Genomic DNA, 12,235 nt, shown 5'->3' with positions numbered 1-12,235 from the left:
CAAGGCTGAAGCAGTATCAGGGGTTCAAGTATGCCCTTGGGAAGCCCAAGTTTTCACAATTTCTGTATGAAAGCTGCTTTTGGTGGGAAGAGCTGTCTGGTTTGGGCTGTGTGCTTGCTGCAGAGCCCCGGAGGGATGCTGGCACAGGCTGCAAACCTGCCTGGGATGCAGGGGTGCCCACCCAGGCCTGGGCAGCAAGAAGCACCCGGCACAGGCACTGCAGAGAGCTGAGTGTCACAGCAGAAGCAGCAGAAGGTAGGCAGGAAGCAGGTCTGAAATACCCCGGACTGCCCCGGGAGGAGGGAGGGATGCTCCTCATTGCTCGCTTTGGAGTAACTGGAAACAAACACGGTGCGTGAGTGCCCCATATGCACAGGGATGGGCTCTCTTCCCCAGAGGTTTTCAGCTATTCCACCAGACAGATAAGGAGAAAAGACATCTGCCAGAGAGGGGAATTCAACCGTCTTGCAAATCTGTGGCTGCAATTTGGACCCTTGTCATGCCCACGTACTGTGTCACTGCGAGAGGAATTCAGTTACCATGGGTTACCCTATCAGTACGGGGACCAAGTGCCTCCCCTCCCAACAGCTCTATAAAAAGAGTCGCTCCAAGACACCCCGGCGGCTCCTGCATACCGGCACAGACCCGCAGAAACTTGGCCACAGGGGCACGGCCGCCAGAGGAGGTGTCAGCATGTCGTCTGCTTTCCAGCTCCAGTGCCACCTCGTTCTCATCTTCCTGGCAGCCTCCAAGGGAGAAACCAGATACCTAGAGGTGAGCAATAGGGCTGATGATTAAACATCTCGCTGTGCTTTTAGCTAACTTGTACTTTCAGCTTTCAAGCGTTGTGCTTTGTTCTCTCTCCCTTTCCTATTCCCACTTCTCCTGCATTAAACTTCCACCTGGAAACATAAATGCAACAGTCCCATGTACTCTGTACTACCCCTCTATTTATTTATGCTCAGCAATTTTGCTGAGAATTTAAGAGACTCTCAGTGCACTTAGTTGCTGGGCTCACCTCTTAGATGCCAGGTTTATTTTCCCTCTCCTGCAGGTTGGCAGCTTTCTGCCTGAGTCCTTCCACAGCTGCACTGTTTCTGGAGCAGGGATGTAATGTGCCTGCTCTTGAGAGGTGCAGGGAGAGAGCTGCATTTTGCTTTGCCCCAGACTCTTTTTGCCCTCCATCTTTCACCAGGTGAGGGATGCTGGTGAGGATGACCCCTTCCTCCTGCTCAGTGAAGATCTGAAGCGAGAGCTGTCTGCAGGACAGATCTACCGGCGGTCGCTCCGTGAGTTTCTTTGGTGCTCTGGTAGGGACTGCTGGCAGGTGGGAGAATCCTGGGGATACCTCAGGGAGGGAAAAGGGCTAATTGGGAGTGCCAGAGCTGCAGGAGCTTTTTGCAAGACTAGAGAGAACACGGCCAAAGCAATAATTCGTAGGAACCTGTGGTTTTGAGGCAGTGGGTTGGGGTTCATAGCTGATGGTCCCTAAAAAACTGGAGTAGGATGGGGATTCCCCACCCCTGTCCCTAGGCAGGGTCACATTGCCAAGGGGTGGGGCAGGTGAAGCAGCTGTGACTGGAGAGAAACCTGAAAGAACGGAGTGTCTGTGCACTAGTACACACACACACACGGAGTTTTCTGCTCGGAGGTGCACTGACACGCCATCCCCCCCATCCCCCGGAACACGCTTGTGCTCACACCTGCGAGTTACTATTCATCCTCTGGCGCTCAGCAGGCTCCTAATTGCTTCAGCTGGGTCTCCTTGTCCTCCCCGCCAGCCGGATCCCAGCGCGGGGGGGTCTCCTCTCCCCCTCCTTCCCTGCACAGCGGGGTCTGGCACTGAGCATCCCCCCGGGGCAGGCAGAGGCAGCAGCCCTTTGTCCCTGCCTCTCCAGGGTGCATCGACATGCTGAGCATAGAGGGGCAGTTCACCTTCACCGCGGACCAGCCACAGCTGCACTGCGCGACCTTCTTCATCGGGGAGCCCGAGGAGCTCATCACGATACGCTACGACTTCGTGAACATCGACTGCCAAGGGGGGGACTTCCTGAAGGTAAGGAGCTGCCCGTCTCTGCTCTCCCGGGACTGCCGAGGTGTTCCCTGCCTGTGCGAGGGGCGGATCTGTGTGCTGTGTGTGTTTCTGCGTGCAAAACAAAGCAGCCCCCTCTGGAAGGGCTCTTTGTTCTCCCCGAGGCACCCCGAGTTTGTGTTCCCCTCCCATCACCGCTCCTCTAAAGCAAAGTCAGGTGCAGGATGAGGATCCCTCTCCAGACAACAGCGCTGGCTCTTCTGAACTTTTCCAGAACTCCACCCCTATGGAGTGTCCATACCTGGGGGGATGGCTGAAAATTTGGTCAGTAGGATTCACTCGTTGCCCTGTGAATCACACGAGCCCTGCAGATAATGACACAGATCTCTGTAGATCTCACTTAACATCAGATTAATAGTGAGTGGATCATTGCAGGCTTTCTTTAAAATTTCCCTGCTAGAACTTTTCAGGACATTGGCTCTGAACAGAAAGAGGCTCATGACTCGCAGCCATTTATATTCCAGTGTTAAAAAACTTTACCAGCACGTTTCTCTGGCAGGCAGGAGCATTCACCAAGATCTGAACTTGGTCAAGGAGAGAAGGGGTGGCTCGATGGTCCCTGGCTCCCCTCACCTTGCACTCTGCCCTTTGTGCTGAACTGTCAGGGCACAGAACAGACCACATCCCATCTAGTAGCAAGCTGAGGTCCAGGAACAGGGAGAAGGAGGAAAGCTGCCCTTCGGCCTTTCCTTGTCTCCTGTTCCTTTTACCCTGGAGAATTTTGTCTTTCCATTCCACACCTTGGCTGAGATCTCTCCCCATGTGGCTACAGGGAGGCTGATTCAGTCTCTTGTAGGACTAAGGCTTTTGTACCTGGACTCTTGGTCACCCACAGAGGCTAGAAAAATGCCAGGGTATCTTTTATGTTTATTGAGGTTTCCTTTCTTTGATAAATCCCAAACTTCCCTGTTATATTGCTATATATAAACAGGCAGTTTTTCCCTTATGTAAATTAAGCACCTGCATCTCCATTCTTCAGAAACTGACAGTTCTGGCAAATCCAGAGACAGATCTTGATGTTTTTTTCATCAGGAAGTCTGCATACACACATCAGAATTACTGACTGAACCTGGTCTTTGAATTTTGGGAGTACTGAAGTGTTTAAGGAATTACCTTGTGAGAGCAGCTAGGAGGGAATTGATACAGCAAGGCAGGCAACTGCGTATCTGTGCTAGAACTAACACGTATTTCTTCTTCTGACACATTTCTCTGAAGATGGTGAGGGAAAATTGTTGCTTTTTTGTTATGAAGGAAAGATTTGTAGAAGTTGATGCTTAAGGTTCAGACAAATAATGCAGGATTTGTTTTGCTTTCTTGTGGTTAAGATGAGGTGACAAAGCTGACACAAGTGAGAGCAATAGCTCTGCCAATAATTCCCCCCCAAATTTTTTTCTTTGCATTCCAATATCTCTGGAAGGCCACTGGGACCATTAATGACAAGCTGCAAAGCATGGATGGTGGAAAATTACAGGCCAGAACAATCAACATAATGCCTGGAGTTGGAAAAGTTGATTTATATTTCTTGTGGCTCCCAAACTAAGCTGGTCAAAAACTTCTCATAGTAGCAATGAAATTGAAAAAAAAGGATGTGATGATGCTGAAGCAAAGAGATGCTTCCCTCAAAAAACCCCAAAAACAACAGAAGTAGTCACCTGAGGGAGATAAAAATAACATTAAATGTTATATGCATCCCGTCCTGAAACACCGGTTGAAGCATGAGTAATCAGTTAAATGTTAGGAAATTAATAAATATAAAGAATTTTTGTTTTCTGTTTGTGGCTTTGAACGTGTTATATTGTGTCAAAAGAGTGTTATAATTCATGTTTCTGTTCTCTGCTAACAGACCAATAAGCAAAACCTTGTTTCGTATTATTGAACCTCTGTAGGTGTTTGATGGATGGATACTGAAGGGAGAGAAATTTCCCAGTTCCTTGGACCACCCGCTCACCACTCCTCAAAGATATGTAGACTTCTGTGAAAGTGGGAATATTCAGAGGAGCATCAGATCCTCACAGAACGTGGCAATGATCTTCTTCAGGATTCAGCAGCCGGGCAATGGATTTACTGTCACAGTCAAGAAGAACAGCAATCTCTTCCGTAAGTCTGCGTCTCATACTACCACCAAAGGGGCTTGAATTTGGGGCAGGAAGCAAAAGGAATTTACTGCTTTGCACTGAATTTTCTCACTGTGGTTTTCAGCCCTGGTAAGGCAGATGGGGCCATGTGCACCTGCATGCCTGCAGGCTTGATTCAGGCTCAGTGTGTGTCTCAGGGAAAAAAAAAGGAGCTGAAGAGATCACACAGGCTTCAATATGCAAGACCATAAGGCTCGCTCTGTCAAATGAGATCCCTCCCAATCTAATATTGGCATGTTCCAACACATTTAGCTAGAACAAACAGTTTTAATTTAGCAACTTCAACCTCAGCGTTTTCTAGATCTGAGTGAACAATGAGGAAAAAATATCTGAAAAAGGTCAACAGTGAAATCAGTGTATTGAATGGTTATGTGGTAGTTATGAGAAATATATTACCACAGGGATCTATCTGCAAGTTTCTTTCCCTAAGCGTCTGAGCTGGCAAGGCACAAATTATCATAGAATCATAGAACAGCTTGGGTTAAAAGAGATCACAAAGATCATCTCGTTTCAACCCCCCTCACCATTGCCAGGAATGCCACACACTAGATTAGGTTGTCCAGGGCCTCATCCAACCTGGTCTTGAACTCTTCCAGCAGTGAAGAACTCACAACTTGACTGGGCAACCTCTTCCAGTACCTCACTTGAATTATTTTATCCAGAGAGGACAGGACATTTAACAAGTATTGTTCAGGCCAGTCTGATTTATCTGGCTAACTACTCAAAGTGACCAAAGAAAACAAAACAAAAACAAACACACACCCCCTCCCCCAAAAAACCCTAAACAACAAACCAACAAACCGACTCCAAAAACCAAACCAAATCAAAAAACAAACCAAAAAAACCCCACCCAAAATAAAACAACAACAACTAAACGAAACCAAAAAAAGCCCCCAAAACCCAAAAACAGTGACAGCATGTCTGCTGTGTCTTTACTCCAAGTTATTCAGGCTTGAGCCTTCAGGCTGGATCCCCACTGTGGTGTGGTTTCATGCCCGTGGGTGTGATCATTGTATTAAACTGCTGGAGCTGGCTGCTGTCTTTCACCATTCTGCTCAAGGACCCAGGTCTATGTCAAGGATCCCTTGGGTTGCTCACACAGATGATAAGTTACTCCTTTATCTGAATTCTTCAGATTGAACTTAAAGATAAAATCATGCTCTCATTTCAATGAGATATTTTGCAGTGTAAGGAACTCCAGAGGAGTAGAATGTGTTTTAGGGGGTTGCTGGCAATATCAGGCAATAAGCTGTTAAAACTAAACACAATCTCTCCACCCATATTTAGCTTCCTTCACACTGACAGACTGTGTGAGCCCTTACAACACGAGCCCCTGATGTACAGACTCCAGGTGTGAGCTCCTCTATTGACTGCTTCACCCTCAGGTTCTGCCAGACCTCATGCTACATAGTAAACAATGGGGAGGGAATTTTTAAGGAACAAATGCTATGCAAGAACCTCAGAAAATGCCACACACATTTTTTTCAGTATTTGGTTGTAACTCACAGTAATTGAACTATTTCTGATTTTTTTTTTGAACTGTAACTAAGTGGTTTTGCTACATACAGGGATGACTGGACAAGTAACTCTTGTACCTTTTCCTGTATCCAGCTTGCAATGTCATCTCTCAGACACCCTCAGGAAGGTTTACCATGGTCATCCCTCACCAGCACAGAAACTGCAGCTTCTCCATAATCTACCCAGTGGTGATAAAAATATCTGACCTGATCCTGGGACATTTAAATGGTCTCTTTTTAAAGGTGGGATCTTTATTTCCTAAGAAAATACCAGCATGTGCAATTTTTCTGGGCACAGAGGAGGGAAGGGGTGAAGCAGGGATAGGCTGTGGCACTGGCTGCTCTGGATATTTGTGTGCATGCTGAGGGCTCTGGTTTCTTCCAGAGAGGAGATCTGGGGCTGTCTCTGTCCCTGTTGTCTCTTTAATGTTGCAATGGCAGCCAAATTATGCAAAGTACCATTAATGCATGTAAAGATTGCTTGCCATAACAAAAGTTGAGGATTTCACTATAAAGAAAGGAGCACTCTCCCCACGAGCTGTCTGTATTTAAATTAATGAAAGCAGCAAACACTCTGAAGAGAGAAAGGAGCCATTAGATGGCAAGGTATCACCACGGACAAAACACAAAGGTGATTGCCTGCTCCATATGCTGAGAATGCTCTGCTCTGATCTGGGGTTTTTGGTGCTTGGTGACAAACCCACAGAAGAGCACAGAAGCTGTTGGTGATACCTGTGCCTGGGAGGTGTAAGAGAGTGCCAGTTCCAAAATATTCTGAAGAATAGAGCAAGGAAATTTGTTTTCTCCTGCCAGTGAGTCTGACAGCCTGAGTTCTTCAAGGAGATTGCCAATGTCTGAGCAAGCCAGGTTTTGAGAGATGGGCAAGTGAATTAGTTGACTTATTCAGTGGTGAGCAGAAAAGGACAACAGCAAAGGAAGGTTAAGAAACCAGGCACCTAAATAGCAACACAGGGATAACTGTCTAAAGGTGCTCAAGGTGTCCATGCAAGATGCTTTTGGCAAACAGCATTAATTTTTGAAAAATTGTGGGTTTAATATACAGTAAGACATTGTTTTCAGAAAAAACCTACTTTTTTTGTTAATTTCTACTTTAACTCAACTTTGCCACAATGGTGAATTTTAGCGTTTTTTTAGGAATAAGTATGGTATAGTGGACCTGAAGTTCCTGCCTGCCAGCTGTGAATGTAGGCATACCTACAGCCCATGCCTGCATTCATTTGATTATATGTCTAAGCTTCCAGAACTAGATTGCTTATTGCATTAAAAGCAGTTGAATCAACACCTTTTCTGCTTGTCAGTAATTTTCAGAGTCTACTTAGTCTTTTGTTGGAATCCCTTAAGAAAATTAACTTACTAATGTCAAATCAAGGTAGTGCTGCTCAGGATGAGAAACTGACTTCGCACAGCTTTAAGCACAGGGGATTTCTAAAACCTATTGTTAGCTTTAATAATGTCTGCATAACTGCTAAATTTTGAAGATGAATAGTAAATAACTTTTAGCGTCTGCCTTTTTAAGAAACCATCTGCAGGCTGTGCAGGAGTGGGAGATTTTGTAGAGCTTCTTGGAGGAGCTGGTTTAGACCCATCCAAGATGTTTCCACTAGCTGACCTCTGTCACTCCTTTCATGGATCTGGTAAGAACTTCTTCCTATTACCTCCACATAATAAAATAATTAACCATAACAAGACATGCAGAGACCCCCACACACATCTGGACTTCCTGCTGGACTGGTGAACTTCACATTTAGCAGAACATGAGAGCTAAAGGGATTTAAGCCTGTGGTTTGGCTGTGTGTTACAGCACACCCATGACCACCTTCCTCTGCCCCTTTAATAAACATTATGACAAGGTTGAATTAGACAGATGTTAAAAATCCTTGTCCTATGACAAAAATAAATATTTGAATGGCAGCACAAAAAGGTCTGGAAATTCACAACAAATGAAGGCAGATTGTTACGTTTTCAGCTAAGGAGCTTTTCTCTCATTTACTCAGTGTTTCCAAGGCCTTTTCTGCTGCAGCTGTAACACATACCCCCAAAGCCTCAGAGTTCCCACTTTCTGCTTTGAACCTGCTGGGGCTCTGAACCTGTTTCACTATCATGCTGGTCCAGTGACTTCTTTCTCCTCAGAAAAAATAAGAGCTTCCAGCTTCCCTAATATTCCATAGCAGACTGCAAAGTGGCAGTGATATGACACTCTGTGGCACACCTGCCATATCTCAGGAGTATCCACTGGAGAAGCAGCATTTCCACAGAGTTGTAGAGCAGGAACATTCCTGGCCCTTGTGGCCTCCTTTGCCTTTCATCACACCACAGCAGTCCAGGCACTGTTCAAGGATTTAACTGGTAAGTGCTGCTGTTGAATGATAATACTGAGCACTGGAATGAGGTTAAAATGTGTTTTCCTGGTGGTGTGAAGGAAGTGAAAATTCATCTCAGCAGCTCCTGCTCTCCCAGTGACATACCAGATTTCTCCTCAAGTGAGGAAATTCCCCAAACAAAAGGAGGCTTTGCCAAGCCTCCACTCAAATGGCTTGCCTAAAGCAGCAGTCAGTGACATGCTTGGTTTCCCTCAGAGTGAGACCATGTGCTGGGCACTACCATTTGAGTTTGTCTTGATGGGACTCCCACATGCCTTTGTCCCTGTGAAGAGTGTCCTTACACACAAACCCACTCATGCCTCTAACAGGAAACATGTTGATGTTGCTAATTTTGGCTGTCTCCAGGGTATAGTGCCACTGCCCTTACCCATCACTCGTGGCATCTAACAGTAGCACACAGACATGGAGCAGCATTTGCATGAGGGAAGGATACTTGATTCAATACCCCAGAACTGTAAAGCAAAACTAACAAACACACAAGTTAATCACCAATATCACCGCCAGTTCGTCATTACGACACAAGAATTTGTTACATTTCCAAAATTGCACATATCAGTGTTTCATAATCCCCATCATTATATATCTCTTTTCCCTCACTTTCTCTCATATAAATGTATCATTGTATCTCCTTTTTATCTCTTTTCCCTGAACAGCCCAGATGAAGATTGGCTGTGACAACACCGTGCTGCGGATGGTCTCCAGCGGCAAGCACATCAACCGTGTGACATTTGAGTACCATCAACTGGACCTGCAGGAAACAGAAACCAGAAAGGAGAACAGCATCGAGGAATTCTGCCTGCCCAGTATCTGAGAAACAGGCACACACATCTTCCCACAGCTAATGAAAATCAAGTTCTATAATGATGTGTTTTTTTCCTTTAACTAGCTGGTGGTGTCGAGCCTTTCTATAAGCATAGTTCTTTTTTCATACAATCAGTCATTCCCATTAGCAAGCAGGAAAGAGCAACAAATGTATTAATCTTTGTTATTATCATCATATTATTTCTGCAATGTTTAAGCTCATTTACCATATCAGAAATCAATAGCAAGAATAGAAGGGTATGTCTCCTGTATAAATATTATTAGGAAAATAGACAAACACCCTAGTCTGGGGATATATAAAACTCACAATAAATATAAACTTCATGCAGCAGCTTTATCCTTTTATATCTAGTATAAACAAACAAAAAAAAAGATGGTGAAGTATAATTCCAGTTTTGTAAGAGGAAGCCAAACATTAGTGTGCGTAGAAACTACTGTTTTACTTATGACAATAAATGTACTATTTATTTCTAATGACATGTTTTTAATAAAAATTTATAGCATGAGACTTCCTTACACAAATCCAAACATAAATAAATACATTCAAAGAGTTGGCAAAGAGTTCTTATGTTGTATTTTTTATGAAAAGGTCTTTTAAAATACTGATTAAACTTCCCAAGTGTTGTGCAGTTCTCTGGAAATGAAAATTTTGAATACATGTTGCTGAAAAACCATGAACTATGATGAGCAAAAATTTGGTTTCTCTAGGTTGGTTACACCTCTACACAGAATAAGGTTCATTAGTGTACTTAGTACCTTCCCTCTTTCCCTCTTTAAGATTTTTTTGGTCAGGTGTCCTGCTGACCCATGAAGACCCGGATACAAAAGTACAGATTTATTTTTCCAGCCCTTTGGTGTCCCAGAAAAAGAGTGTCAGCCTTGAAGAGCTCTGGGAAGCACAGGCACAGCAGAGGATCAGAGCTGTGTCCCAGCTTTGAGAGCAAGGTCTGACTGGTGTGTTTTCTGGGAGTAATACCTGGCAGTAACAAGAGCAAACTGTTCCTCCTCTAGGGCTCAATTAATGGTGAAACCTAATTAATTCAGTTGCATTCCTGAAATCTTTCACTGTAAATTTTTTAGATTTTAGATTTTTTAATCTCACAGTCATTCATCCAAAATCAAGTGTCTTGGTTATTCAGCAGCTCTGCAGTTTATCTCCCTGACTGAAGTGGGTGAAAACCACAGGATGCTTGAAACTCGCCCTCTTTTGGTTTTGGAAACTGCTTTTGTGACTGACTCATGAAGACATGGATGTCTTGGTGGACTCAGGTGAGCGTATCCACCCTGCAGGGCTGTGTTTATGTAAAAAGTGGGCATTGTGGGAATGTTTCACTTCATTCCAAGGAAAACAGACAAAGGTGCTGCTGGCTACGACACAAAGCACCCCTGACTCTGAGTGGGGGTGTTGTTGGTCACTACAGCCCTGCTCCAGCCTCATGCATGGCACTGTGTGCTTTCTGAGCCATGCTGAAGTGCTGCCACTGTTGGTGTCACCACCAGCATTGGAAACACCATATCTTAATTTTAAAACTGAATTAGGATCTGTTAGAACTAGAATCCTGATATAGAATTAGGATTCTATAATCCTAAAATCATAGAATGTTCTGAGCTGGAAGGGACCTTAAAGATCACCTAGTTTTAATCCCCCTGCTGTGGGATGTTAGAACACCTTCCACTAGACCAGGTTTCCCAGAGCTCCATCCAGCCAGGCCTTGAACACTTCCAGGGATGGGGCATCCACAAATTCCTTGGGCAACCTGTGCCTGTGCCTCACCACCCTCACAGTAAAGAATTCCTTCCTAATATCTAATCTAAACCTACTCTCAGTTTGCAGCCATGCCCCGTGTCCTGCCACTGCATGCTCTTGTAAAAAATCTTACTTGTAGGGTCCCATCAGGTACTGGAAGGCCAAAATTAGATCACCCCTAAGACTCCTCCTTTCCAGGCTGAAAAAATCCAATTGTCTCAGCCTTTCCTGATAGGCTGACCATCTCTGTGTCCTCCTCTGGACTCACTGCAGCAGGTCCCTGTCCTTCTGTGCTGGACCCCAGAGCTGGTGCAGCCCTGCAGGTGGGCTCTGAGCAGAGCAGAGCAGAGCAGAGGGGCAGAATCCCCTCCCTGCCCTGCTGCCCACGGGGCTGTGGCTGCAGCCCAGGACACGTTTGGCTCTCTGGGCTGGCAGTGCCCATGGCTGGGTCATGTGCAGCCTCTCAGCCAGCAGCACCCCCAGGTCCTTCTGGGCAGGGCTGCTGTGATCTGTGCATGCCCAGCCTGGGCTGGTACCAGGGCTGATACCAGGGCTGATACCAGGTGCAGCACCCTGCACTTGGCCTTGTTGAACCTCATAAGATTCACATGGGCCCTCTCCTAGAGCTTGTCCAGGTCCCTCTGGACAAACTCAGGCATCAGGTGCACTCAGCTTGGTGTCAACTGCAAATTAGCTGAGGGTGCCCTTGATCTGTCACTATCTGTGACATTGATGAAGATACTAAATCACACTGGTCCCAGTACAGGCCCCTGAGGGACACCACTTGTCACTGATGGACACTGGGACTCTGAGCCACTGACTCCACACTCTGGATGCAACTGTCAAGCCAATCCTCATCCACCACTCCAATTTAGAGAGAAGGATGTTGTGGGGGACTGTCAAAGGCTTTACAGAAGGCCAGATAAACAACACCTGTAACCCTTCTCTTATCCACTGACGTAGTCATTCCATCACAGAAGGCCACTGATTTTGTCAGACAGGGAGAGAAAAATCAGGGCTCGATGAAAAAGCTTTTTTTCTGAGAAAACTTGAAGCGACAGAGCATCTCTGCCCCCAAACATCTTGCTTGGTTCATCCCTTCTGGGTGTCTGTCACTGTCAGGGTGGCCCTGCCTGCAAGCAGCCCCACCAGCCTTTTTCCAGCAGCAGCACCCTTCAGTGAACCAGGGCAGTTTCTGGGTTGCACTGTTTGGGAATAAGCTCTTATATCAAGCTGTTCCCATTCATTTATCTACCTTCAAACTGGGGAGAGGCAGGGGTCTTTAAAACACTACGACTTGGTCATTAGAAAACAGAGGAGCTGAAACTTTAACAACATATTTCAGATCCAAGAGCTGAGGACTAAGTCACCAGTGAAGGTAAACTCAGTCTTTTGCTTCATGCAATTTCACAGTGAGATTTTCCACCTTTCAGCTTTCTGTGATACTTTTTCTTTCAATGCTAACATGGCTTAAATACCTTCCAAACACCAAGGCCTTGCAGAAAAGATTCTTAATGCTA

The 12,235-nt window shown here is 45.5% G+C and overlaps 1 protein-coding gene across 1 annotated transcript; it reads left to right on the top strand.

The window, feature by feature from the left end:
* The first annotated feature begins 239 nt into the window (after positions 1-239).
* Positions 240-9,511, top strand: CRHBP (corticotropin releasing hormone binding protein). Its single transcript, XM_063423326.1, has 7 exons — positions 240-774; positions 1,196-1,289; positions 1,899-2,056; positions 3,979-4,189; positions 5,839-5,987; positions 7,282-7,399; positions 8,800-9,511. Exons 1-7 carry the CDS (start codon positions 541-543, stop codon positions 8,955-8,957), a joined length of 1,122 nt encoding a protein of 373 aa, XP_063279396.1. The 5' UTR covers positions 240-540; the 3' UTR covers positions 8,958-9,511.
* The last annotated feature ends 2,724 nt before the right edge of the window (positions 9,512-12,235 follow it).

The sequence above is a fragment of the Prinia subflava genome, chromosome Z, assembly GCF_021018805.1.
Source record: "Prinia subflava isolate CZ2003 ecotype Zambia chromosome Z, Cam_Psub_1.2, whole genome shotgun sequence".
In the NCBI taxonomy this organism is placed as follows: domain Eukaryota; kingdom Metazoa; phylum Chordata; class Aves; order Passeriformes; family Cisticolidae; genus Prinia; species Prinia subflava.
Note: the sequence above shows the minus strand (reverse complement) of the source record. Positions and strands in the feature narration are given on the sequence as shown.